General features: G+C 41.0%; 1 protein-coding gene across 1 annotated transcript in view; it reads left to right on the top strand.

Annotated features, from left to right (window-relative positions):
* Window positions 1–26,810, top strand: part of ADGRA1 (adhesion G protein-coupled receptor A1) — a 314,546-nt gene that overhangs the window by 72,439 nt on the left and 215,297 nt on the right. Inside the window, exons 3-4 of the mRNA XM_081863153.1 lie at window positions 18,583–18,654; window positions 22,876–22,947. Of these exons, the coding sequence (XP_081719279.1) occupies window positions 18,583–18,654; window positions 22,876–22,947 (144 nt within the window). The remainder of the gene's footprint in view (window positions 1–18,582; window positions 18,655–22,875; window positions 22,948–26,810) is intronic.

Below are 26,810 nucleotides of genomic sequence, written 5' to 3'. Positions count from 1 at the left end.
TGCTTGCAAGTTTTATTTTAAGACCAACATTTAGATGGAATAAAGACTCATAGAATCATAGAATCACAGAGTTGGAAGAGACCACAAGGGCCATCGAGTCCAACCCCCTGCCAAGCAGGAAACACCATCAGAGCACTCCTGACATATGGTTGTCAAGCCTCTGCTTAAAGACCTCCAAAGAAGGAGACTCCACCACACTCCTTGGCAGCAAATTCCACTGTCGAACAGCTCTTACTGCCAGGAAGTTCTTCCTAATGTTTAGGTGGAATCTTCTTTCTTGTAGTTTGGATCCATTGCTCCGTGTCCGCTTCTCTGGAGCAGCAGAAAACAACCTTTCTCTCTCCTCTATGTGACATCCTTTTATATATTTGAACATGGCTATCATATCACCCCTTAACCTCCTCTTCTCCAGGCTAAACATGCCCAGCTCCCTTAGCCGTTTTTCATAAGGCATCATTTCCAGGCCTTTGACCATTTTGGTTGCCCTCCTCTGGACACGTTCCAGTTTGTCAGTGTCCTTCTTGAACTGTGGTGCCCAGAACTGGACACAGTACTCCAGGTGAGGTCTGACCAGAGCAGAATACAGTGGCACTATTACTTCCCTTGATCTAGATGCTATACTCCTATTGATGCAGCCCAGAATTGCATTGGCTTTTTTAGCTGCCGCGTCACACTGTTGGCTCATGTCAAGTTTGTGGTCAACCAAGACTCCTAGATCCTTTTCACATGTGCTGCTCTCAAGCCAGGTGTCACCCATCTTGTATTTGTGCCTCTCATTTTTTTTGCCCAAGTGCAATACTTTACATTTCTCCCTGTTAAAATTCATCTTGTTTGTTTTGGCCCAGTTCTCTAATCTGTCAAGGTCATTTTGAAGTGTGATCCTGTCCTCTGGGGTGTTAGCCACCCCTCCCAGTTTGGTGTCATCTGCAAATTTGATCAGGATGCCCTTGAGTCCATCATCCAAGTCGTTGATAAAGATGTTGAATAAGACGGGGCCCAAGACAGAACCCTGTGGCACCCCACTAGTCACTCTTCTCCAGGATGAAGAGGAACCATTGATGAGCACCCTTTGGGTTCGGTCAGTCAGCCAGTTACAAATCCACTGAGTGGTAGCATAGTCAAGACCGCATTTTACCAGCTTCTTTACAAGAATATCATGGGGCACCTTGTCAAATGCCTTGCTGAAATCAAGGTAGGCTACATCCACTGCGTTCCCTTCATCTACCAGGCTTGTAATTCTGTCAAAAAACAAGATCAGGTTAGTCTGACATGACTTATTTTTCAGAAATCCATCCACTCTGCTGAGAGAGTCAAGGGATTTGTTGGGTAGAGGTATGTGATATGTGGGCAAAAGCCCAGGTGACATATCTATAATTAATTCCCATTCCTGAACTTTGTGATAGCAGCTCAAATAAAGCAGAATGAACATGACTACAAAGAGTAGTTTCCTCTACCATGTTGTTAGCTGAAGAATGCGAGGAATTTGTAAAGAAACTTCTATACTAACCACAATCTATCACAAATAATAGTTTGATCCTATGGTCTAATGCTGTGTTATTATGGGGTTGCCTAGGTTTGTGCTTATAGGTCCAAATGACCCTATATCCTCTGGGATATAACACACAGCCATTGGATACCGCCAGTGAAGTTAGATAACAGCATCAGGAGCAGTAGTAAGACCAACATAATGGTTGTTCATTACTGTTGCATTTTATACACAATATCTTGCTGATTTGGGATAAATGGTCTGTTCTTCAACAGATAGTTTACTTTTCAATTATGTCTCCAGGATGATGAAAACTGCTATTGGCTTTTTCTTTGGTGAGGAGGCCTCATCTTGAGCCCTTGGCCTCATCTGTAGAAGAAAGGGAATCTGAATCCATGTTATGATAATTCTCAACTTAGGTAACTACATCTAACTGTTGTTTTGGCAAGGTTCCTCCCTCGCTAGCCTTCTGATTTCAATGGTGGTGGTGGTGGTGGGGCATATGTAAGGTTTTACAGTTAGGCAAGAATAACCAGTTGCACAAATATATGTAAGATGAAGGACACCTGGCTTTCCAGTATTACATGTGAAAAGGATCCAACCAAGGTGATCAAGGGACACCAAGCCTTATGTGGTTGAGGGAGTTGGGTGTGTTTAGTGTGGAAAAGAGGAGACTTAGAGGAGATATGACAGCCATCATCTAAAGGGCTGTCACGTGGAAGATGGAACAAGCTTGTTTTCTCCTGCTCTGGAGGCTAGGATCCGAACAAATGGATTCAAGTTATCAAGAAAGGGCATTCTGACTAAACATCAGGAAGGACTTTCTGATGGTATAAGCTGTTTGACCATGGAATGGACTCCCTCAGAAGGTGGTGGACTCTCCTTCCTTGGAGATTTTTAAGCATAGGTTGGATGACTATCTGACATTGATGCTTTAGCTGAGATTCCTGCCAGAGGTGGATTTGGGGCAGCGTGACTAGTTCTGATGCAGTGGGCGCAAAGCCTAGGGGGTGCCACAGGGTGCTGCAACTATGGCATAGTGAATTGAACAGAATAGAAGGTAAGAAGTGTGTGTGCGGGGGGAGACCCAATTTTGGCCTTGCAGAAGGCAACACTGAAATTTCAAACACCAAAGCCTGACCCCGCATTGCAGGGAATTGGACTAGATGACCCATGATGTTCTTTCCAACTCTACAGTTTTGTGACATTCTCTCTCTCCTCCTTCTCTTTATTTATTTATTTTACCCTATTGCCTATTTTAGACTGAAGGATCTTTGAAAGTGGAGACCTGTGCATAACTGATTATGAAATTCTGTAAGGCATCACTCACAGTACAGCAATAGACTGTGTTTTGTTTTTATTTTGGTAAAAAAAAATGATGTTCAATCTTGATAAAAGTGCCAAAATGGCTGCCATAGGCAGCAAAAAGGTAGGTACTCCATATTGGTGAGTACTATCACAAAAGCCTGGTAATAAAAATATGAAATATAACCAACAAATAATCCACTGAAAAGATGACATTGTTTAATTTCCTTCATGCCACTTAAATTCATTTCTCATATTTGTTTGTTGATGAACAGACAGAATTCTGTGTTTTAATACAGCGAAATATGCAACATTGTGGCAGATATAAAAATAAGTTATTAAAGTAGAAATGAAAGAGAAACTTCTTGTACTCCAGCGTTTGTAAATCACATCAACAGAATGACAATCTAACTAAGCTATTAGCAGAAAAATATTTATCAACTTGCAATATAATTTATGGCAAATGATTGTCCTGAACTCATAACTTAATGATAAGGAATGTGAAACCAAGAATAAATTGTAGGTATAATGAAATAATTTCATTTATCACTGTTCTGATCTTCCAAACAAAGTAGCTTCAGCACATAAATACTCAGTAAAAATCTGCACGTTACAGATGTTCAGTAGTCTTCCAGGAGATGATGTCTGAACTTACCAGGATTCCCCTTCCCTAGCTGCCAAGTGTTATTGATGAACCTTGTCATTCAGATGACAGAACATTACAGCTTTATGCACTTTGCTGAATGTAGTTGGAGCATTAATGTGAAAGATTTCCTTCCTAACCAAAGTAGCTCACCTCTGTCTCATGTGAATAGTAGTCACCTTTAGGGATGTGTGACCCTTGCTGTCCTGCATGTAGATCAAAACCTGCCCCACCTTGCACTGACCAATGGGAATGTGGGGGTTTTCCAGTTCTTTTTCTTTTTTCTTTTTTTGCCAAGTAGTGAAATATATGGTGTTTTTGTACTGTTCATCACACTTAGAAATCTTCATCACACATTGTAATGGTTGTAAGGGGTTACTTGTGCGTAAGTTGCCTTGAATTTCAGTTAGATTGCCTGGTTCACCATGCCTTGGCTGACAGCCCACACTCCGTGGGCAGTCAGTCGCTTGCAGAATCCGTCAGTGGGCGTTTCTTGAACCTCTTCCAGCATAAGAGCTGTTTGACGCCAAGTCTCCTCCTACTTTCCCTGCGCGTAACTTGTCTGCGCAAGTAAGGGGAAGGCAGAGGCGTGTCAGCGCTCTCCCCACTAGTCTCTGGTGAAGGGTCTTGGAGCCCTGTCTCCAAATCCTCCATCTCCTTCTCTTCTCTACTGGTGTTATGCTGAATTCCTTCCCCCCTGCTGGTCCCCTCTCCTGCATTGTTTTGGAGCCTTGCCTCCACCTCTCCCTCTGATATCAGTTCCCTGACACACATTTAGAAATCTTAATCTTAATCTTAGTCAATCCAGGGTGTTGTTGTTTTGTTAAGTATTTAGCAGGGCACATTCCTTTTTGAGGAAGGACGGGGTCTTTGCCGTAGACATGATTTGTCACCATAGTAGCTAATGGTCAGAGATGTTGTTTGGAAGCAGCAATGGCAGAATAGCTGTAATGTAGAATAGTGGTCTGTCTTGTGTCAGGTCAGTCAAGGATGTCATGCATGCTGTAGCCAGAAAGAGTTACCTCACTTGGCTCTGAACCCCAGAGAAGAAGTTATAAACTTCCTCCTTGTCTTGGAAAGCCAGCTGGGTAGGACATCATTCAGGTTCAAGCCCCAGAGTAGCGCTGGTCACTCTGTATACTGGGTTCTTTCACAGAGTCAATGCCGGGAACTTCCAAAGCTTCTATGTTCTCTTTTCCTCCCAGTCAGTAATATGAACATTGTGCCTGGGTTTTAACTGTGAATTGCCACCCCTGCCCCTGCCCTCTGTCTTTGCACTTACAAAAGCCTTTGCTTGGAATAAAAATGTAAGAGTTTCTGCATTCGATTCAATATAGCTGCTAATTCTTATAATTGGCGGACTGTGGAGCAGAGGGGGGTAGCGGTCATTTATTTTGGTAATGGGAAAAATATTGTAAGTTGATGGATGAGCATGTAATCTCTGTGAAAAATGTTTTGTTAAATCATCAACACTAGGTTGTTTGTCTCTTGGATCAATGACCCCTTCATGGCAGCAAAGATTTCACTGTGATGGTTTTTAATATTCCTCTCTCCCCCCCCCCCATTAGCACAGGCAGCAATGGTTTTAAAGCAGCCACTGTTCCAGCACGATATGAATAGATAAATTGTCGGAGGTAGCCAGCACGATAGCTTCTGCGTTAGAGGACTGTGTTGTAAGCAACACTGCATACAGTGTTTCAGCTGGTAAACACAAACTGTGTGCATCTAGTGGCACATCAGAGTTCTCATCCTTCAATGGAATTTAATGAGCTGTAACAGTGTAGTGAAACTGGGGGAGAATGGGGTTAGTGTGCATTGAGTGGAAGCCAGATATGGAAGGTCATTGTTCGAGAGCTGCCCTTTCCCACCACTTATCAGCCAAAGAGGAGGGGTGAGGGTGGACTTATGAGCACTACATGCTGTACAAATGGGAAACAGACTTCAGAAATGTAACCCGTTAAACAGCAGTATTTGAGATTTGGGAATATGCATATGATGGCATTTTTAAAAAATGCTTTGACTATATGCATTGGGATTTAACTGCAAAAGCAGGCCAGCAGTGAAAGAAACATCTCTTAAGTAGGCCATGGAATTTCCTAGTTTGGAAATTTTCAGAGAGAATCAGATAGCCATTTGTTGTAACACTTTATGCTCAAGTCAAGACTATGAACCAGGTTGAACTCTGTCTATTCCATTGTTATTCAACACAGTGGGTTTTCCACCCTCACTATCCACCCTCCTGAGGAATTTTGTCCAAGTAGCCCAAAATCAAATAGGTTGAGGTTTGTGGGTCTCAGCCAGGACATCCTAACTACCAAAGCAAAAAAGGAAAAGGGAAAAAAATGAGGTGTTTCAGGTTGCTTAAGATCGTTTCCAGCATTTCATTTCCCCTTTTAACTCCAATCTGATTTAGACCTTTGTTTCTAAACAGGTTTATTTTCCCCAGTTCTGAGCATCAGCTGAAATGAAAACAGCCTACCAAGAAAGAACGAAATCTCTGAGGATAGCATAGCATCAATTATTGAGATCTCTGGCAACAGTAGTAGATTTTGTTGCAGCGAGTTATTTTCAGAGCTGCCTGCGCTGTATCATCCCCAAGAGAAACAATGAATTTAGACTCTTGAGATCAACTTTAGAGAAGAGTCAAAGTAACTTGTTTGCCTTAAATCAGGTTCGCACAAGGTATTGTGAAGTGCCAGTGAAGTTTATCTGAATCACCAAGAGGTCAGATTCCTCCGCTTTCTTTAAAATCCACATATTAGTGCAACCCAGAATTTTCACTCTGCCTTAAGATCATAAGGAGTTCCTGGAACACTTTTTAAAATCCAAGAATAATTGGTTACAACAAAGTTGTTTCTTCTTCTTTGCTCCAGTACCACCACTATCTAGTGTTATGAGTTTGTGGATGCTAGACACTTCTAAATTCCAGAAGTGCTAGAATTTAATCAAGGTTCCATGTGTTAGAACTCTGGCTGCAAGACTCATGTGTACTAGACACATCTAATTGCCTGGAATCAGCAAGTATCAAAAGCTAATTAAGTCAAGCTGAGGTTCCTGGTGAAATGATAGCCTGAGTGAAGAACAAAAGATCAAGGGACTTTGTCTGAGAAGGCAAATGGACCGGACCCTTCCTTCCCTCAACAGATAAAGCCAAGGCTTAGCGAGATTAGAGTTAGAGTTGTTGCAATGTGAACTAGAGAGACAGAGCACAATGCTGGATTTCTGCTTGAATCCTATCCTAGGTTGCACCTATGGAAGAAGCAAGACCTTCTTGGAGAGTTAATGCTGTGAACCCCACTATCGTAAGCTCAATTATATATACCATAAATCATAAACCATAAATCATAGAGACACCACGGTCTCTGCTATGCCTCATTTCCAAAAGGAAACGCAAATTCTAGGTGACTGGGAACCCTAAAATCTTGCACTGTTTAGAGATTGGGATGGCATGCAACAATATATTTAATTAAAATTGTGGTACTGTTATCTTTCCAGTAACAATAATAAAACTGCAATAGAGATCTAACTTTCCAATAACGGTTCTGGCAGTGGCTTTGAAACCTTGATATAAACAGTGTAATTGTTATAGCACGGCTTGACTTAATGTAGCTTCCTATAGCTGGATTATAACAGTAGTTTGGTTTTGATTTATTTTCAGGTCATGCAGCCAGATGTGTACACCCACACCACAAATGATACATCATTGGTACTCGGCTTAGAAATCTCTGCCAAAATGATACTAAACCATAAGTGTTAGTTATTTTGGGATTTTTATTTTTAAAAAGAATGTGTTATATTATATGAAATGGCTCTGTAAAATGGTTCAGCTTCTCTCTCGCTCTGCTTGGCCACAGCCAGTGCTCTGTGTGTGGCCCAGCCTCTCTTTGCTGCTGCTTGGTGTAATTAGTACCAAACATTACTAATTTTTATTGCCAAGCTCAGCAGTTGTTTTTTGGGATGGAACATATAAAATATGTGGATAAATTGCTTTAGTTTCCTTATTTAACTGCACAGAAAAGCTTTTAAGGGACATTCAGATTATTCCAAAACAGTTTTAAGATTTACTATGAAATCTCTGCCCACCTGTATGTATCTGTGCAAGTGCACATGTGTTCTTTTAAAAGAGAATAAATATACTAAAAGCATAGGATGTTATGATGAAATAGAACATAAAACCAGAAAGGATCTGTCATAACTCTTGGCATCTTTCTCTCTCTGCAAAGGAATTTAGACAGAGAAAGCTTGTTGAGTTAAATGCCTGTCGCATTACTGTACAATGGTCATCATCAGAACGTGTTCATCCATCCAGTGCCAAGGCTGTGGGCAGTATATAATCTGCGATTTTCTGGGAACAGTGTTCGGTCAAATGTCCTGTGAGATTAAAAATAATTTGAAAAATCAAGAAGCCAGATGTCCTACTTTGGCCTTGATGAGGCACAGTGGACAATTTTTCCAGATGCATTTTGGATCCGAGTAACTCTTTTTCTGTTTTCTGTTAAAGGTTTTCTGTTCCTGGTCATAATAGCTTAACATCATCCTTCTCCCCACACCCTATAAGCACATAGTGCTTTTTAAATTACCTTTCATAGCAATAAATCAACTCGTTGCGAAATTTGCTAAGATTTGTTTCCTTGAATATTTTGCGATACTAAGAAAATATGTATAACAGTTCATGTCCATATTTGGCAAGCATTGCTGGCGCAGCTAAACATGGTGTTAAAAAAGAGAGTCGAGCTCTTCCAATAGCCAAGTCTTGATGCATGCATAGTTTTATTCCAGCTGGCGTACTGCAGAAGTCTGTGTAGTACAAAAGGTTAAACAGATGACATGCACTAGAAGCATAAGTGGGCTCTGTTATGGCTTTCACTTGCAGTTTTCTGGCCCTTTGGCTTTGGATGCTTCTTATGTAGTCAGTTCCTGAGTAAATAAATCAGAATCTAAGCTCAAGGTTCCTTCCAGGGAACTCAGTATAGAGGTGTTTCCACATTTGGACAATCTGTTGCTTCCTTGATGTATAGGGAGGAGCAGGAGGGTGAGCAGACTTTTCTCCTGCTGAGTACCTACCAGGAGGGGCAGTGAAGACTAACTGGAAATCTCTTTTAGTGACAGGGTATTTTTCCCCCAATGAAAAGACTTCCATCCTGAGCACTTTTTTGTTTGTGCCCCGCCTTTCTCCCTGATGGGCCTCAAGGCGGCTTACAGATGAAAATAAGAACCGCTAAGAACATAGAAAATAAATAAATAAAAAGCAATTAAACACCAATGGAACTAAAGCTATATATGTATATAAAACCTATTAAAACCATAACAAGAGTCTTGATTGCACAAGGATGGAAGACTGAGGAAACCCTGACAAAAGAACAGTGGCAAGAGAAATTAATGAACTATGCAGAACTGGCAAAATTGACATGCAAACTATGAGACAAGGACAACTGTGACTTCAAAGAAGAATGAGAACCTTTCACAAATTATTTAAAAACAACAACAAAATGAATTCCCTGGCAGGTTTTGAATAAACATACACAAATTTATTGAGGGATAACATAGAAGATAGATAATATAAGGATGTATACAGTTTTAGAATAAGCAGAAGTTAATATTGGATGAGAAATCAGAGAGGGTAGCTGAGGGAAGTCATAAAGGGAGGGAGGGTTTGTTGGGGAGGTGGGAGGGAAAAAATGGGGGGGGACAAGGAAGATTATTTGTTTGGATAATTTGTTATACTGAAACTGTTAATATTTTTTTCGTCAAAAAAAACTACACACACAAAAACCATAACAGTAATTACAATAAAAAAAGCACAGCACTAGCCCTTTCATTAAAAGCAGTCAGTTCCCCAAAGCCTGTTGAAACAAGAAGGCCTTCTGCTGGCAGAAGGACAGCAAGGAGGGAGCCAGTCATGCTTTTTTGGGGAGGGAGTTTCAAAGTCTCGTTGCAGCCACTGAGAAGGCCCTCTGCCATATCCCTACCAAGCATTCCGGTGAGGGTGGTGGGACCAAAAGAAGGGACTTGCCTGAAGTTCTCAAAAACCCAGACAGGATCATATGAGGGAATATGGTCTTTCTGATAACTTGGAGGATTAATAGAATCAGAAGGCAAAAGTTCTTTTCCCGAGTGGCTGGAGGTTTTCCACAAAGGTTGGCTGAACATGCTATTCTGGACAAAGCTACAGCCGGTTACACAGTTACAGCAATTTGAAAGTTCTGAGAACTAGGCTAGAATTTATGTTTACATCGGGTGAATAACAAGGGACTGCCAAAAGAAAATAAAACTGAATGCTGGTTAAGGTTGAAGCACAGATTCTCGAAAGGATAAGATAGAGATCACAGTATCCACAAACAGGCTACACTATTCTTCTCTGGAGTTCAACAAGCATGGATAATTTTGCATTACGCAAGAAAATGTAAGAGTTTTCTGGCAGCATAAATACGGGTGTGGATGTCTGTATGTGCAGAGCTTGGACATTTCTTGTACTTCAAATTGTTACTCCATCTGAAGACTGCTCCAATTGCCTTGTTAGAAAGCAATAGAGATGTTATGTATAGGCTTTGTAATTTGTTCATGCTGTGTATCCCTACCAGGCGGTCTTAGAATCATCCTTCTATCTGGGTCTTAGGCAGTTCTTAAAGCTCTTGTTTTTTTTTTCCCCATTTTTAGTAGTTGCAGCAGAGGAGGAAAGGCAAGTGTGAATAGAATTAACACAGAGAATGACAATGGAACCATGACTTTGGATGCAGTCCTCAGTATGCTTTCAGGAAGTGAGCCCTGTTGAACTCAATGAGACTTACTTCTGAACAAACCTGCTTGTGCTGCTTCTCTCACAATGACCGACACCTACTTCTGTTGGATGTTACGGTAGAATGTTTGGCAGCTGCACAATTTGTATCACAGTCATAGAGCAACAAACTCAGACAGTTCAAGGTGCTTTGGTATGATCAGACTTGCGGTTGTAAACTTATCTGTAGTCACATGAATTGTAGAAAGTTTCAGTTCTAACAGCCTTATGTTAAAAGTTGGAGGTATGAACTCCTGTGGGTTCTGCTGGACCTTTCCATACTATTGACCACATTTCTGATCACCTAATTAGGATGGGACTTGGGGCACTATTTTATGGTTGTCCAGGTTCTATGTGGAGGATTGGTTCCAGAAGATGCTTCTGAGGGAATTCAGTTTGGCACTTTGGCTGTTTAGTGTATTATGTCCCACAGGGTTCTCGTTGGTCCCCCATGCTGTTTAATATCTACATGAAACACCTGGGAGAGGTTGTCCAGTGATCAAGGGTATGGTGTCATTAGCATGTTGATGACACTTGACTGTATATCTTCTTGCCATCACATTCCAAGGAAGATGTTGAAGTCCTCAGTCAGCTTTGAAATCCATAATGGACAGGGTGAATAAATTGAAACTTAATCCAGATAAGACAGAAGTGTACATGGTCTATAAGACTGTAATTCAGAGAATGGGAGTAAAACATGTTTTAGATGTGGAGGCAGTCCTGTTGTAGAATTGAACTCATACTTTGGTAGAACTCACGCGCTCAGCTTTGAGACAGGATGTTACCTGAAGTGCTTTTACATATGGCTGGTTCAACAACTGCACCCTTTCTTTGAGTCATCAGATATAGCAATGGTGAACCATTGGGGCCATTAGTTACTTCTCATTTGGACAATTAACATGTGCTATATGTGCTACATGTGCTATATGCCTTCAAAAAGCATGCATTATCTGCAGTTGGGTCAAAATGCTGAGGCCAAGTAGCTGATGGGGCAGGCTTTCTTGTTAACAATGGCTGCATTGACTTTCTGTCCATTTCAAAATCCATTTTGAAATGCTGTTTTTGTGCTTTAAAGTTCCAAAAAGGTTTGGGTTCAGGGTACCTTACTCTTAATACAATATGGCCTGGGCATTTAGATCTGCAGGCTCTGTGTTCTGCTGAGGCCAGAGATTGTGTTTGATAGAAGCTAAGGTATGTATTTAGCAGAAACTGAGGATTTTTTTTTTTATCCTACTCTGTGCTAAGTCTCTGTGGAGAAAGCTTGTTTCCTCCCTTCCTTTTTTAACAGGAGAATAGTTGTAGGTGAATAGATATGTGATATTTTGTTATGTTTTTCTCCTCAATACATCTTGGAGTGTTGACATTTTGCAGTTGTTTAGTGTTGCCCGTACTGTGTAGTTCTTATTCTGCTACAATGTTTACATTATCATAATTTTCTGCTGATTCCCTGCAGAAGAGTGATACTTCGAGTGCAATGGGATTGTCACATTTCATTCCTTATTTGTTCAGATATCTTATTCTTCATGTTATTAAAATATTAATTCTGCGCCTGTGTAGCTCCCCACTTTCTCTTCCTTTCCCCCTCACCCACTGTGCTACACCCAGACTTTGGAATTACCGTATTTTTCGCCCTATAGGATGCACTTTTTCCCCTCCAAAAATGAAGGGGAAATCTGTGTGCATCCTATGGGGCGAATACAGGCTTTCTCTGAAGCTTGGAGATCAAGAGGGGTCTCCGCCTTCGCTGTGGCGCACCGACCCCTCTCGCTCTCCAGGCTTCAGGAAGCTATCAGCAAGCCTGGGGATGCCCTGCGGGAGTTCCTGCAGGTCTCCCTAGGCTGCAGATAGCAGCCTGCTACCCGGCGCACGGGCACCCTGAAGCAGAGCGCCCCACGCGCTGGGCAGACATCCCGCAGGGCTCCCTAGGCTTCCTTTATTCCCCCCCCCAAAAAAACTAGGTGCGTCCTATGGGCCGGTGCATCCTATGGGACAAAAAATACGGTAATTCCTTGCCCTGGGAGGTTTGCCTTCTGCCATTTTTGGCCCAGTTTGCACAACACATTTAAACATAGTTTAAAACCAACTTTTTGTTTTATGTGAACAATCAGCATGGTGCTGCTCAGAAGTTCCCAGGGTATTCCACCCCGACTCCTAAACTTCAGTTAAACAAAAAAGCCAGAATCTGACTTATGTCATTTGATCCTGGACTTGTGGTTTGTTTTCCCCAAACCAGCCATGAGCAGTAAGCCAAGAAACTCCCCCACTAATGGTTTGTTTTGAGGAAACAAACCATGAACCTAGGTTTTGAACAACCTGATAAGCCAGGTTGTTTCATCTGCGGAAGTTGGGAAGGAGATGCACAGGAACCTTTAAGCTGAGACTTGTTCAATAGCTTTATTTCAATTAACTCTAAACAAAGCTGTCCCTTCCTGATGACATCATCTAACAGTACTCTTTCTATTATGATTATGACTGCCTTAAGCCCTTTTGAAATAAATGGGATATGCACAACTAAATCTGGATCCAACCAGTTATGTTTTGGTTTGTATTTTGGAAATGGATTCCCCTGCCCCTTTTAAATTGTTGGCAGCCAAACAAGATATAAATGTTCTTAATGAATGGTATAAAAATAAATAATTGTCTTCATGAGCTGATTCTCTCATGCAATGAAGGGTTTATATATATTTTGGATATATAAGGTACTCCATACGTTGCCATGGCACAAACTTCCATTTGTGTTGCTGCAGTGAAGCCTGGGAGCTGTCATGCTGACCTAGGTTGTAGGAAATTCTGGATAAATTACTGAGATTTTTCTTGGTGCTCATTTTAAATCTTTGCTTTTGTAGGCAAGTATTTTAATTACAAGGATTACTGCTAAGTAAACAAAGAACACTTGTGTTGTCTGCCCTCTGTTTTAAAGGGGTTATTAAATGGCCACAGCATTTTTTCAACTTTGTTCAAAAACTACAGCTCTGTTCCTGCCATCACCTGTTGGGGATTACTGGTATCATTTTATAAAATTAAATGGTGGCGTGTGTCTTTATTTAGAAAACAGATCCATGCTGGGCATAGGGCAAATGTTGATTAAGCAAAACAACCCCCAAAGCAGCCTACATGAATGGAAGAAGACTGGGCAGTTGGGTATAATAACTTCACCAAATTATTTTTAAGCAAACAAACCATTGTTGGTGTACAGTAAAATGTTATTAGAACCCTGAATGCAAGTATTTTAAGGGATCAACTAATCATATCATTTGATGTAAATCAGGGGGCAGCCAACCTGGTGTTGAGCTACATTTCCCATCAACTCAGACTATTGGCCATAATGGCTTGGCAGCTTGTAGTTAGATTCCAACAATTAATGTGACTAGTGACAGTATGAGAAACTCTCTTTTGTTAGGGTCTTCAGACCTGATTTAAAAGTATTGCCAAGAGAGGAATAACAACATACCAACACTGAATTGTATATGTCTGGCTTCTCATTCAAATGCGATTGCACTTACCCTGTTAGCACACCATGGATCTATGGTGAAACCTGTGCTATTCTATGATTGCGTGTGCAACTGCTGAGGGTGCAAGCATGTGTAATGCCACTAAGTTCTCATTTCTCATCTGAATTTTCAGCCTCCCAGTTCTATTCTCTCAGAAGCTTTACACTATTTTCCCCTCAGAGAGGCTGGAAAAGAAGGGAAGCTGTCTCAAATGCCAGAGTCAAAACAAAACAAATTCCTTCCAGTAGCACCTTAAAGACCAACTAAGTCAGTTCTTGGTATGAGCTTTCGTGTGCATGCACACTTCTTCAAGTGTGTGCATGCACACGAAAGCTCATACCAAGAACTGACTTAGTTGGTCTTTAAGGTGCTACTGGAAGGAATTTGTTTTGTTTTGACTATGGCAGACCAACACGGCTACCTATCTGTAACTCAAATGCCAGAGTTACTGAAAAGTTGCATATATAACTTGTCAGGAACATTTTCAGGTTGTTGTTTTTTGTGGGTTGTTTTTTTTGAAGATTACATGAGGTAAAGCTATGGTAAGAGTGTGAAGACAGTCCAAAGTGTAAAGGAGCATAATGGAAAAGTTCTGCTAGTAAATCTTCCTAATTTATACTGCATGATATTGCATGTCTAAAAGGTTAATGTTAAACATGAATTCAGTGTTTATTTTATATACACACTATATATCTATACAGTGGTACCTCGGGTTACATACGTTTCAGGTTACATATGCTTCAGGTTACAGACTCCGCTAACCCAAAAATAATACCTCAGATTAGGAACTTTGCTTCAGGAGAACAGAAATCGCGCGGCAGCGGCGCGGCAACAGCGGGAGGCCCCATTACCTAAAGTGGTGCTTCAGGTTAAGAACAGTTTCAGGTTAAGAACGGACCTCTGGAATGAATTATGTAACCAGAAGTACCACTGTATACACACACACACACATGTGCATTTTTAAAACTCCCTCTCTATTTATTGCAGAAATGCACAATTATACCACTGTCCATTTCATAATTGGGTTGGAAATTGCAGTCAACACTGGACCCATTTCAAATTTGCTTGGTACTATTTTTTTTTGTGTGTGTGTTTTTTCACACTGCACATTTTCACAATGCTGCTTGAGATTAGGGTGCAAGGAAAGGCAGCAGATTGTTTAAGTAAACATGTGACATTTTCTTTCATTCTGCATTCGCAGTGGTGGGGATGAAACCTTCTAACTTCTCCTTCGCCATTCAAGATCAGGGAGTCTATCTAGTGAACCACGTGAGTTCGACATATGTGTGACATCTTATAGATGACATAAGTCCATCTGAAGCTACAGTGTTGCAGCAGAGGACAGGAGAGATGTAGGGCACATCCCATTGGCACAGCTGAGAGACCAGCAACTTTTGGCGCCTCATCCTCTTACTTTTTCCTCCATGGCTGGTCATTAGAAGAATGTGTAACTAAGAACTTGTACATGCATGACTTTCTTGGTTACCAGCTGAAGAGAAGGAGATGGACCTTTCTGTTAATTACAGATGTGATACAATTCTCTGGCAAATGGCAGGCACTGAAGTGTGATATAAGCTTAAAGAAAGAAGGAATTAATGGTGAGCAAGGCATGAGTATTTGGGGTGGAGAAGTTCATCCCATGGAAAAACAAAGTCACAATACAAGTGCATTATTTGTCCTCTGCATTGTCAAAGATGTTTTGTGCAAAGTCCATCTAATTCTAGTAGAACAAGAAACTTAATCTTGCACAGTCACATGAAGCGAGCTGTCAACCATACTAAGTATGAGCATTGTGTGCCATTAGCAGAGCCGACCTTCCCATAGGGCTTAGTGGTGCATTGCGCCATAGCGCCAGCCTCTCAGGGGCACCCAGAGAGTGCGGGAGCTGCGTGGCTTTGCCGGCGGCTTCTTGTTTTCCTAGAATCCACTCGTCCCATGTACGCACAGCGCTCCTGTGTCCTGGGTGACACAATAGTTGCTTGCTGGTGGTGTTGTGAGGTTGGGTTTGTGTGTGTGTGCGCGCGCTTCTCTAAACTGGGCAGCTGAGTGAGTGCAGTGCATGGCAACCGTCCCCTCGTGCCCCCTCTTTGGGAGCTGAGGCCTTCTTGGGGATGGGAACGAAATGAAAGGAGGCACACGTGAGGCTCCTCCTCCTTTCCCTTGTGCTGCGCGCACTTTCTCAGTCACACGGCCAGCTTGCTTTTGCCCTCCTTCTCCTCCCTCTTTCGCTCAGTTGCGTGGCCCAGGCATGCATATTACCTCCCAAGCGTCCTGTGCATGGCAGGAAGAAGAAGAGTTTGACATCCCGCTTTATCACTACCCTAAGGAGTCTCAAAGCGGCTAACATTCTCCTTTCCCTTCCTCCCCCACAACAAACACTCTGTGAGGTGAGTGAGGCTGAGAGAATTCAGAGAAGTGTGACTGGCCCAAGGTCACCCAGCAGCTGCATGTGGAGGAGCGGGGAAGCGAACCCGGTTCCCCAGATTACGAGTCCACTGCTCTTAACCACTACACCATGCTGGCAGGAGGGGAGCCCCGAAGAGGCGGGTGGGAATGGTTTCGACGGGGATGCTGGAGCCTCTCCCATAAGAATAAATGGGCACAATCTGACAGTGAGGAGACATTTCAGCCTTTGGAGAGACTCTAGAGCAGGCTTCCTCCAGATGTTTTTTGGCCCTCCAGATGTTTTTTGGCCTACAACTCCCATGATCCCTAACTAGCAGGACCAGTGGTCAGGAATGATGGGAATTGTAGTCTCAAAACATCTGGAGGGCCGAGTTTGAGGAAGCCTGCTCTAGAGTCACCATTCTGGAACAAAAGAAATTCAAATTAAGACTGCAATGACTGAATTAGATTACAGTAAGAGGTTCAACACAGTCGCTTGTGGATTGAGTCGAGACAAATTGGTTTTTCTCTTCAGGCCTTGTCCAAAAACAGGATTTGTTTTACTCTGACCCCTAGGTGAAAGTTGGCCCTTGACAAAATAGCTTCTTTCTCACTACAGTGGTACCTCAGGTTACATACGCTTCAGGTTACATACGCTTCAGGTTACAGACTCCGCTAACCCAGAAATAGTGCTTCAGGTTAAGAACTTTGCTTCAGGATGAGAACAGAAATCGTGCTTCAGCGGCATGGCGGCAGCGGGAGGCCCCATTAGCTAAAGTGGTGCTTTAGGTTAAGAACAGTTTCAGGTTAAGAACGGACCTCCGGAACGAATTAAGTACTTAACCCAAGGTACCACTGTAGTTGTAAAATCACATTATGATGTGCACCTGTGTTATCTCACCTGTCCTAGGTACTTAAGACCATAATAGTGGCTTTTGTAATTGGGAAGTTACCTTTCACAAGCTGGATCTGCTTTTCCTATAACTGGGAGCCACTCAAAAGACTACACCGGCACAGTGAAGTAAAAATGTGCATGTGCAGTAGCAACTGGTGTGGTGGGGCAGAGCTGCCCTCCTGGCTCTGGCATCACTGTAGCTTACCTTGATGGCACTGGGATGGGGCAGGGCAGGGCAGAGCAGGTTGGGTACAGATACACAGAGAGAACCAGTCCAGCATTTCATCCTCAGCACTTTACTGGTGAACTGCAGCAATGCTAGTGTTAAGAGGGCAGTTCTGCAGCAGCAGTACTCCAGCCACTGCTGCCTATGTGAACTGATATAATTATTTTATTTTATTTTATTTTATTTTATTTTATTTTATTTTATTTTATTTTATTTTATTTTATTTTATTTTATTTTATTTTATTTTATTTTATTTTATTTTATTTTATTTTATTATTCATTCATACATACATACATACCCCATCTGGCTAGGTATCCCCAGCCACTCTGGGTGGCTCCCAACAGAATATTAAAAGCAGAATAAAATATGTAAGAAGGACTGTGGGAGATCATATATTTGAATGTTACATGCATGTGTGCATGTCAGGGAGTAAAGTTATGTCTAGCTTTCCTGCTACATGGCAGTTTCTCTCTCTCTCTCTCTCTCTCTCTCTCTCTCTCACACACACACACACACACACACACTCTATTATGTACAGTATGAGCATTCAAATGTGTAGCCCAGCCAGCTGAAGCCTATACTGATGCTATGTTAGAGTGGGGTGTACCATGCAGTTTTCCTTAATGTCTTAGTTGGCCTAGTCATCTTGAAATCTGTCTTTTACAGAAGCAGAGAGATTGAGAGAGAGAGAGACAGAGAGAGAGAGAGAGAGAGAGAGAGGGGGGAAGCAACCTGCAATGGCAGATACCATTGATTCAAACACAAAGTTCAATGTTGGTAGTATGCAAGGTCATTAGGGCCAATGAAACATTTCTGCATCTGTTTCTGGAGATCAAAGGTGGAAAACCTATTTAGTTCTTCAACTCTATCCAAGTGTGTGCCTTTGTGAGTCTCCTGAGATTTGTACATCCTCTTAGTGATACATATGCTCACTTGCAGCACAGTGTACTACTTCCTTGAGCATGCAAGTGCACATAGACATCATTAAGTTGTGCGTGATCAGGAAGCAAATCAATATGTAGACTTTCTGTCATTATTTCACTGCCTTTCATGGAATATCTTAATAATGCATTTTCCCTACAGCTGGTAAAGCTGTACATTTTAATTGGGACTTTTAACTTGGGTGGTGGAAATAAACAAAAGTAAAGTTCCCCCTCCTCTTATCTCCCCTTCCCCTCAATTTATGTTCAGCCCCCCCAAAAAATAATACCCCCAACTATATTGTTTTATTCTAATGTCCTCCCTCCTTATTATTACCTTCAATAAATCCTAAAGAATTCTCAGCCTTCACCCATCTTCTTTTTCTGCTTGTGTTTGAGACTAAAAACTGTATGTAAACTGATAATTAATTGCTTTTGCTATTGTGTATCTCCAGAGATCTGAAGAATAACTTGATTAGTACTATTGAGCCTGGGGCCTTCTATGGACTTTCGGAACTGAAGCGTCTGTAAGTATTAATTCCATCTGAATTACCTTAGAAATTGTACTTGTATTGACATTTCTGTCCTTGGGGAATTTGGAATATGTCACCAAGCAATTATAACATGTAGGACATATGAACTACATATAGGGCTGTTTGATTCTTTTTGAGATTTTTCTTTCTACGCATGATTTGTGCTTTATCTACATGGACAAATATAAATTTGTTTCTATGATAACTCTTCTGAACTTTACGATGATTTAAAATTAACATTTAAGCTCCAAGGAGGGCTCAGTTAAGTGTAAAAAATATATACATCTGTAGTTGATAGTACTTGATAATCAACATAATACTTGATAATCAACATATTAATTACCAACTATGTGATGTTTATATGCTTTATATAGTTCTTTAGCTTCCTTTTTACTAGAAATGATATAATCACTGATTTCTTGTAAAATATGCTATATTTGGTAATTTGATTGCCCCTGATTAAAAAAATCCTTCTTCCCATCCTTTAGAGTGCAATTTAAATATGTATTTTTAAGTTACTGTGTATACATTTTTATGTTAGTTTGATACACATTACAAATCCATCAGAACTTCTGGGCATATTGCATAGGGTAGTTGCGTCTGCTCTGTGGAACTGCTTCCTGTCAGATGTCAGAGATTTAGACAATTAGATGACTGTTTTGGGAAGCTTTTATTTTGTCCCTTTATATTTTGTTGGAAGCTGCCCAGAGTGGTTGGGGTAACCCAGTCAGATGGGTAGGGTATAAATAATTGTTGTTGTTGTTGTTGATGATGATGATAGGAAGAAGAAAAAGTAAAAGGGCAAGCCTTAAACATTTTAATAAATAAAATATTAAAGGTTCAGGAGTCCTGTCCTATATATTTGACCACCCTAGTAGTACTGCCTATCTGTCTTAGTTTACATACTGAGCTGCATATACAACTATGGAGCCATAGAATCACACAATCATAGAATTGCAGAGTTGGAAGGGACTCTGAGGGTCATCTAGTCCAACCACCTGCAATGCAGGAATCTTAGTACATGGTCTCCCATCCAATTTGAAACCATACGAGACCCTGCTTAGCTTTGCAAACGTGCTAGCCATTTTATTGTTGCACCACTAGGAGGATAAGTATAATAGTCATTGCCTTTCCTGAATACAGTTGGGCTTTGACAGCAACACAAAAATATTGCACAGGTTTTGTACTTCAAAAATGGAGGCGATACAGACTGGACAGCAATATATTAGTTAAAAATTAAATGCATTTCCAAACAGATCTACTTTGTGATTCTGAAAATTGGAACGTCAGTGTATGGACAGCAATATACGTGCAGGAATTATGCACATTTCCAGATAGATCTGCTCTGTGAATCTGAATGCACTTTGAGTCACAGTAAATCTGCGAAAACGCTATGATGACAATTGAGTCTTATTGCTATGGAGATGATTGTACTCTAATAACACAACCCTGACCTCTTGTGGGGAGAATGGGGAAGCTGTATAAGCTGTGATTCAATATTGCTCAGCCACAAGCAAAAGAACCATGAAGGCAAAGGTTACAGAGCAGAAGCTCCTGGGTTTGTAAATAACTGGAGAAAAGATGCTGCAGCAGGCGCTCTAGAGACAGAAATAAAAAATAATCACTATTCTGGGCTTTCATACAATGTGTTTCTGGTTGTTTACCAGTTTCAGACATTACTTTCAATGCAATGTGGAATATCTTAAAGTCAGTGAATAGCCCGATTATAATTTATTTCTAAATAATTATGAGTTTCTCCAGAAAAGAAAAGATTATTTCTGTTGCCTGATTAGGATACAGAAGATTACATTACAAGATAAATGAATGGCTTTCTTGTTGCAATTGGTGCTTGAAGGCTGCTAACTTCTTTAAGACTGTGCTTTAGTCTGTTTCCCATTCATTCATATACTTCCCACAGAGGATATAGTAAGCAGCTGAAGTTAATGTAACACAGACGTCTTGCAAGTGACATGAGGCTTTGTGAGTCAGTTGGAAAACCACAGGCTGCCAAATCTACATAAAATTAACAATTTCATTTGGAATCCTTCTCGCTGACTGACTGTACTGTGATAATTTAGTATCTGCAATGGCAGAGAAAGATATCTTGTGGATTAACATAAAATGATGTCTACGAGGAAAAATAAATCTGAGCACAGGCCATGTGTCTGGTTGTTTTACAAGATCAATTTCATGAGTCAACATTTCTGGTATAAATATTTACAGCAAAAAAAATGAACACCAGATTTGTGTGACATGAGGTAAATTTGGTCTGAAATAATAAGGAACAGTAGAAAGGCATCCAAAAGCAGGCTAGTACAAACTGTTTCTTTTTGTTGATGTCTTGTTAAAAAAAACCTGTTAAAAACCTATGCAACATATTGGGTGTGGAGATAGCACTGATGGCAGAGGTTTTGCCATCACTTTGGCAAACCAATTCACAAAGAGCAGCATAAACTTGTAGATCTTGGTTTAACTAATATGCCCATTCAGTTAAATATTTTGGGATTTGGTTCGGTTGCTAAATACCCTTTCATTTCTTTAAAAATTGAAAACGAAACACGTTCAGATTTTAGTATCGGTATCAAACTTTATTTAGATTTTAGTGTTTGATTTAGAGATTTTGCAAGCACTTTTACTTTTTTGTGGGATAATTCACAATTTTGTGTGTTTGTGTGTGTGTGTGTGTGTGTGTGAGAGAGAGAGAGAGAGAGAGAGAGGCTCAAAATCCCACAGGTGTTTTATACTATTCAGCAGATTTTTGCACAAACTCTGCAATATCAATTTCCAAATAGGTTCATTTTCAGGTCAGCTCATCTTGCATATACTTCAGTCTCATCAGGTTCAGATGGGTGGACCACATTTGTGATTAGTTCTTGTGTTGACATGCACAGCTGATACCCCCTAAATCGAGATTGCCATTGTGCTCAAACCTTCCTCTTTCTGGACTGGCTCTGACTCATAGGAACACAGAAAGTTCCCTTAAACTGGGTTAGATTGGTCTCAGTTAATAGCTACACTGAATATGTTGAGAAGAGCGATGCATATCCTGCAAGTTTTCAGTGATGCATCTTTCTACTTTGATGCCCAGATTAGCCAAATGTTGATCAGAGCCATATATAAAGTGACTGATTTGAGTTTTGGGGAGGAAGGGTGGACTGTAAGTGTTGATAAATAAGTAGATTATTTATAAACCAGCTCTGAGTTAAATTTAGTCTAAATCCCGAGATCCTATTGCTTCTGTCGGTTAACCAAACTAGTATTAAAATATTTTTTAGATAAGTGGAACCATCTCTCCTAGTTCTGAAATGGGTGCCGATGAAGCTGAGCTGTGAGTGGGTTAAGGAAGAGTAGGGCAACATTTGTGGTTACAGATTAGGCAGGAGATCTGTCAGACAAGGATCAAAGAGCCAGGACCAAGTGCAGAATAACAGCCTGGCATAAGAATTCCAAGGCAGCAATACAGTGTTGAGCAGGGCAAAGACAGGCAGTAACCCTTGAACCAGTGAGCCAGGGCAGTGAATTGAAACAAGAAGTAGATGCTTTACTGCCAGGTTATTTGGACATGAGTGGCTTGCCTGCAGCAGCTGTATGAGCTATATGGTGTTGCAGTTGGTTTGGAGAGTCAACTGATCATATTCAAGCTAAGAGTGGTGCAGAGTGTTTGCAGTCTGGGTACCTTTCCCTAAGGCCTGTTCTGTCTGGTCTCCTGAGAGCCTAGAATGCTGGTGGTACCGGGCATAAGGCATTAGGTGATGATCGATGGATGCTCTAGTTCAGACACACTTTTAGTTCCCTTGTTTAAGACACACACCCCTTGCACCCATCAAACCTTCTGGCTTCCCCCAGCTGTGGGTCAGGTAGTACCCATTCCTTTTGTGTGGATTATTATCTCTTTAACATCACTTTAAAAATGGCATTTCGGGGGGCTGGAGTTTCTTTTTCATCCGTTTTTGAGATCTCTATACATATGACTAATTTATGAAGAAGTCAGATTAAATACAGTAACATATTTTATTGAAATACTTGTCTGGGAAGTATTAGTTCTGTGTTTTCTATATATTTTGGATAAATCTTATATTTTAGAAAACAGTTATCCTTTTTAAAATTGTATTAGCTGTCTGTCTGAAGGTTGTATGAGGATAAAATGCTAATGAGACTATTCATGATTTTGCACTTTCCTTCGTTAATGCTATCCCCTCCCCTTTTTTTATTTAGGGATCTTTCTAATAACAGAATTGGCTGTTTAACACCTGAAATCTTTGTTGGCCTTAAAAACCTTCATAAATTGTGAGTATTGTACTTTTCAAAACTATCAAAAACACCAGCTATTGCAATTAGGAAAACCGACTCATCATTATGCCTTAAAGGAATTGTAACTTTCCTAAGAGTTTAAATTAATTTATCCAGAGTTACATGAATAGAGTTACATTCTTGGGAGCAGGCACTCTTGGGTCTCAGTTCCCCCCTTCTGAAAAATCCTGGAGTGCTGCGAGAACTACAACCTCCCTTGAAATGGGGTTATGCAGGGCTATTTTTCGGTCGAAACTCACCAGAGCTCAGTTCCAGCAGCTCTCGGGTGGGCCCAATTGCCATTATAAGAGACCGAGGGATGCGTTCATGGTGAGTTCTGGCACCTCTTTTTCTAGAAAAATAGCACTGGTAGGGAGATGATGGTGCAGAAGTTTGCTTTAAGAAATTTGCTTCTTTCCTTCCTATTGGTGGAAGCCTCTGGTGCTTTTTCTTAGTACCATTTTTTTTTTTTTTTTTTTTTACTAATTCATCTTCTTTGGCATCATTCTCTTGAACCTCATTTCTCCCTGCTGTGTTGTGTGGTGGCAGAGTTCCTAGCCCATCTGGGGGTCATTTCTACCCACATCCTCTCAGACGTTTCTGGATGGATGCTATATCACAGTGTAGCATCCCTCCCAGAGCATTGTGGGATTTAAATAAAAGACTGTGCCTATCCATGACGGGTGACAGCCATTTTTACCTGAACAGTGTAGCTGCAAGGGTGTTACACTGTGATATAGCAGCCTTCCATAAAGGAGGAGCAATGGCTCTGGGCCAGATTAGGAATGCTGCTGCCACTTACCACAATGACAAGTGGGGTGTGTGTGTGTGTGTGTGTGCATATGTCTTTGCAGTTAAAGGGGGGACGCCTTCAGTGCGTCCAGATGTTAATGTTAAGTCCCCTGCCATGAAGGTTATGTCTAGCCCAAGCATGGCCAAACTCGGCCCTCCAGATGTTTTGGGACTACAACTCCCATCATCCCTAGCTAACAATGCCAGTGGTCAGGGTTGATGGGAATTGTAGTCCCAAAACATCTGGAGAGCCGAGTTTGGCCATGCCTGCTCTAGCCCATCAAAGACTGAACTTTTCCCTTCAGATTTGTTTTCCCCTCTCTTATTCACACAGACAAACACACACCCAGCCTCCAATGAATATGATGAAAGAGTTCCAGCTGGAACATTTCGGCACAACACTAAATTAAAGCGATTGTCTGGGATGACTCCTTGACCAAGGTTTTGCCATGATGTTATGTCTGAATGATGACACTAAATCATATGTGTTGCTGCAGCCAATCAGATTAAATGACAGTGGGGCAAATGACGCTAGGGCCAGCGAGAGCAGCTGCCACCTACAAAACCCAAAGGCAGCAAAAACCATTTGAAAAAATTTAGTGTTTGTACGGTTTGAGTATGCTAAGTTTGAAGTAGATGCTGAAAACTGTTAAGCAAAAAGTAAAACTAGAACTTGCAAAGCTCTTAGTGGTATGTAAGCAACATAAGGTGTGTGTGTGGGGGGGAGTACATACTCTTTTTGATTTGAACAAGTATGTAAAAGCTTGCCTTCTGGTGTGTATGTATGACTATCTCCTAACTATTACATAGGAAATGCAGGCGCAATGTGTTTTGTATAAAAGGTAACAGAATATTTAAAAACAGGAATAGAAGTTTAGGTGTTTGTGTATAGCTTGCATAAAGCAAAAACCAAGATTATGTGCAATCAGGTCAATACCATCTGTGATTTGATTATATTAACTCTAGGATATGTCAGGAAGGTCTATATTCCACCATATTACATTAATCACCAAATTGATCCACACACAACAGTTTTGCCTCATGCACAGTTCTGAATCTATCCAAATAGATTTAAGCAGAATCTTCAGGGGCATGGCATGTGTTCCTTCAACAGAATTACTTTCAGTCTTTTTTCTGCATTCAAGTCTAATACTTGGTGGTGTATCTCACATACCTTGAACAATCTCATAACTGTACTATACAGTTGTTAATATTCATCTGCTGATAGTATTTTAATTTCTAGCCTTTATTGTCCTGAAAAGCATTTGAAAGATCAAAATGGTAGTAGAATTATAAAGGGATTGCCAGATTAATTGATAATTTGGAGACAAATGAGCCGTTCAGAAAAACTAATAATCTTCTCACTGGGTTACCTTCAGAGGCACTATCGCAGACTGATCAATTTTAATGAAGTAGTCAGTGTGTTGTTTGGCACTCATTTAAGTTGATTAATTGTTTGCTATGTACACATGCAGTCTCGGTACTTCTTTTCTTCTGTTTCTTTTTTATTAGTGTAAAATTCTTTTTTTCTTTTTCTTTTTTACATTTACAAATAAATAAATAAATAAAAGTCCTTAAAGCACAAATTAAGATACCTATTTCCTTAATTTGCAAATATGGTATTACCATATATGATTGAAAGGAAATCTTAACATAGTGATAAGAATTTGTGGCTAAAGGTAAGAGGTTTATGCCAAGTGGTTGATAAGGTGCAAAAGGAGGAAATGAGGTCACTTGCTAATGAGAACCAATAGGGAAGAAGCAGGAAGTATGGGATAGGCCGGGGCCAGAGTGAAAAACCATGGGGTGCGGGTAAGGGAGTGGTGTCGTAGGCAGAGAGGAACAATTGAGCTTTAGAGATTAGATTGGGAAGCATATTAGAGTGAAGGTAGTAGGAGAAAACAACATTTTTTGTACAGGAACAATGAGAAAATGGGTTCTCCTTCATGGAGAGCACGTGTTGCGGTGGGAGCAACCATGACATCCCCTGTTGCTAGGCGGGTTAGTTTGGATAGCCACGAATTTGATTGGACACCTTCAATTGTTGCTGGGGAAAATTTATTGTTGCAATTTTATTTGATTGATGGGGTTGCTATATGTGTTCCCTGTGCGCAACGTTGAGCTTTCTCTTTTTACTGCGCACATTGGATTACCCGCCTACCCTCCCTTTATTTAGGGTTTGTTCGCGCTGACCTTGCTATGCCTGTCATGGGGTCATCTGCTTTGGGGCAGGGGCCTGGTAGGAATTTTACCATTTGGCTGATTGGCTGGTGCCATTTGGGTTTTGCCTACTGCGTAGCAAATCGTCACAACTTGTAAGGTTGCGGTTAGGCATTGGTTAATTTTTGGTTGGTGGAGGGGATGTGGTTGGCTGTGCCTGCCCCTCCAATGCTGCTGTTGCAAGGGTATTCTGTTAAAGGAATCCAGGAGCTCGCCATGCTTTTGTCCAAATCCCTGGCAAAGGGCTAGGGCCACGCAAGAGCCCCTGGGAGCATTTCAGGAGAGGTGAGAGCCTAGTGCCCAGCTTTATTCTCTCCCCAAAATTGACTTCCACAGGGATGCGGATGTCAGTTCTGTTCCTACCTCCAAGTGGGAACAGACAGTCGCTAACAAATGCCTAAGCAACCACTCACATACTGTAATTCAATAAAGTTGTGGCCAAAATCATGTCATAAACAAAAACAAAAATGATGTGTGAACCGTGTTTTTATTCAGGGGTGTCTTGGGGGTCCTCGACATGCAATAATAATTTTAGCATATATAAACACCATCCTGTGATAATTATGTTTGTTTTGTTATTGAAAGCAGTAGAGCATTTCCTGGTTCAGCCTGCAAAGATTTAAAAGCATTCCAGTTGAATACTTCTCTCTACTGCCTCCCCTTTTCCCAGCTCCAAAGGCCAAAGGAAGGGGAAATAATTTCTAGTGGGGTAGGTGCGCTAGTCTCTTGATGTAAAAACACCAGAGTCTTGGTGCAGATCAACACATTGATTGTTGCACATGCCTTCATATACTAGAGTCCACGTCATCGGATGCATGAAGGTACTAATAATAATCTTAGCATAATTC

The sequence above is a fragment of the Podarcis erhardii genome (genome assembly GCF_964252035.2).
Source record: "Podarcis erhardii genome assembly, chromosome: 5".
Classification (NCBI taxonomy): Eukaryota; Metazoa; Chordata; class Lepidosauria; order Squamata; family Lacertidae; genus Podarcis; species Podarcis erhardii.
Note: the sequence above shows the minus strand (reverse complement) of the source record. Positions and strands in the feature narration are given on the sequence as shown.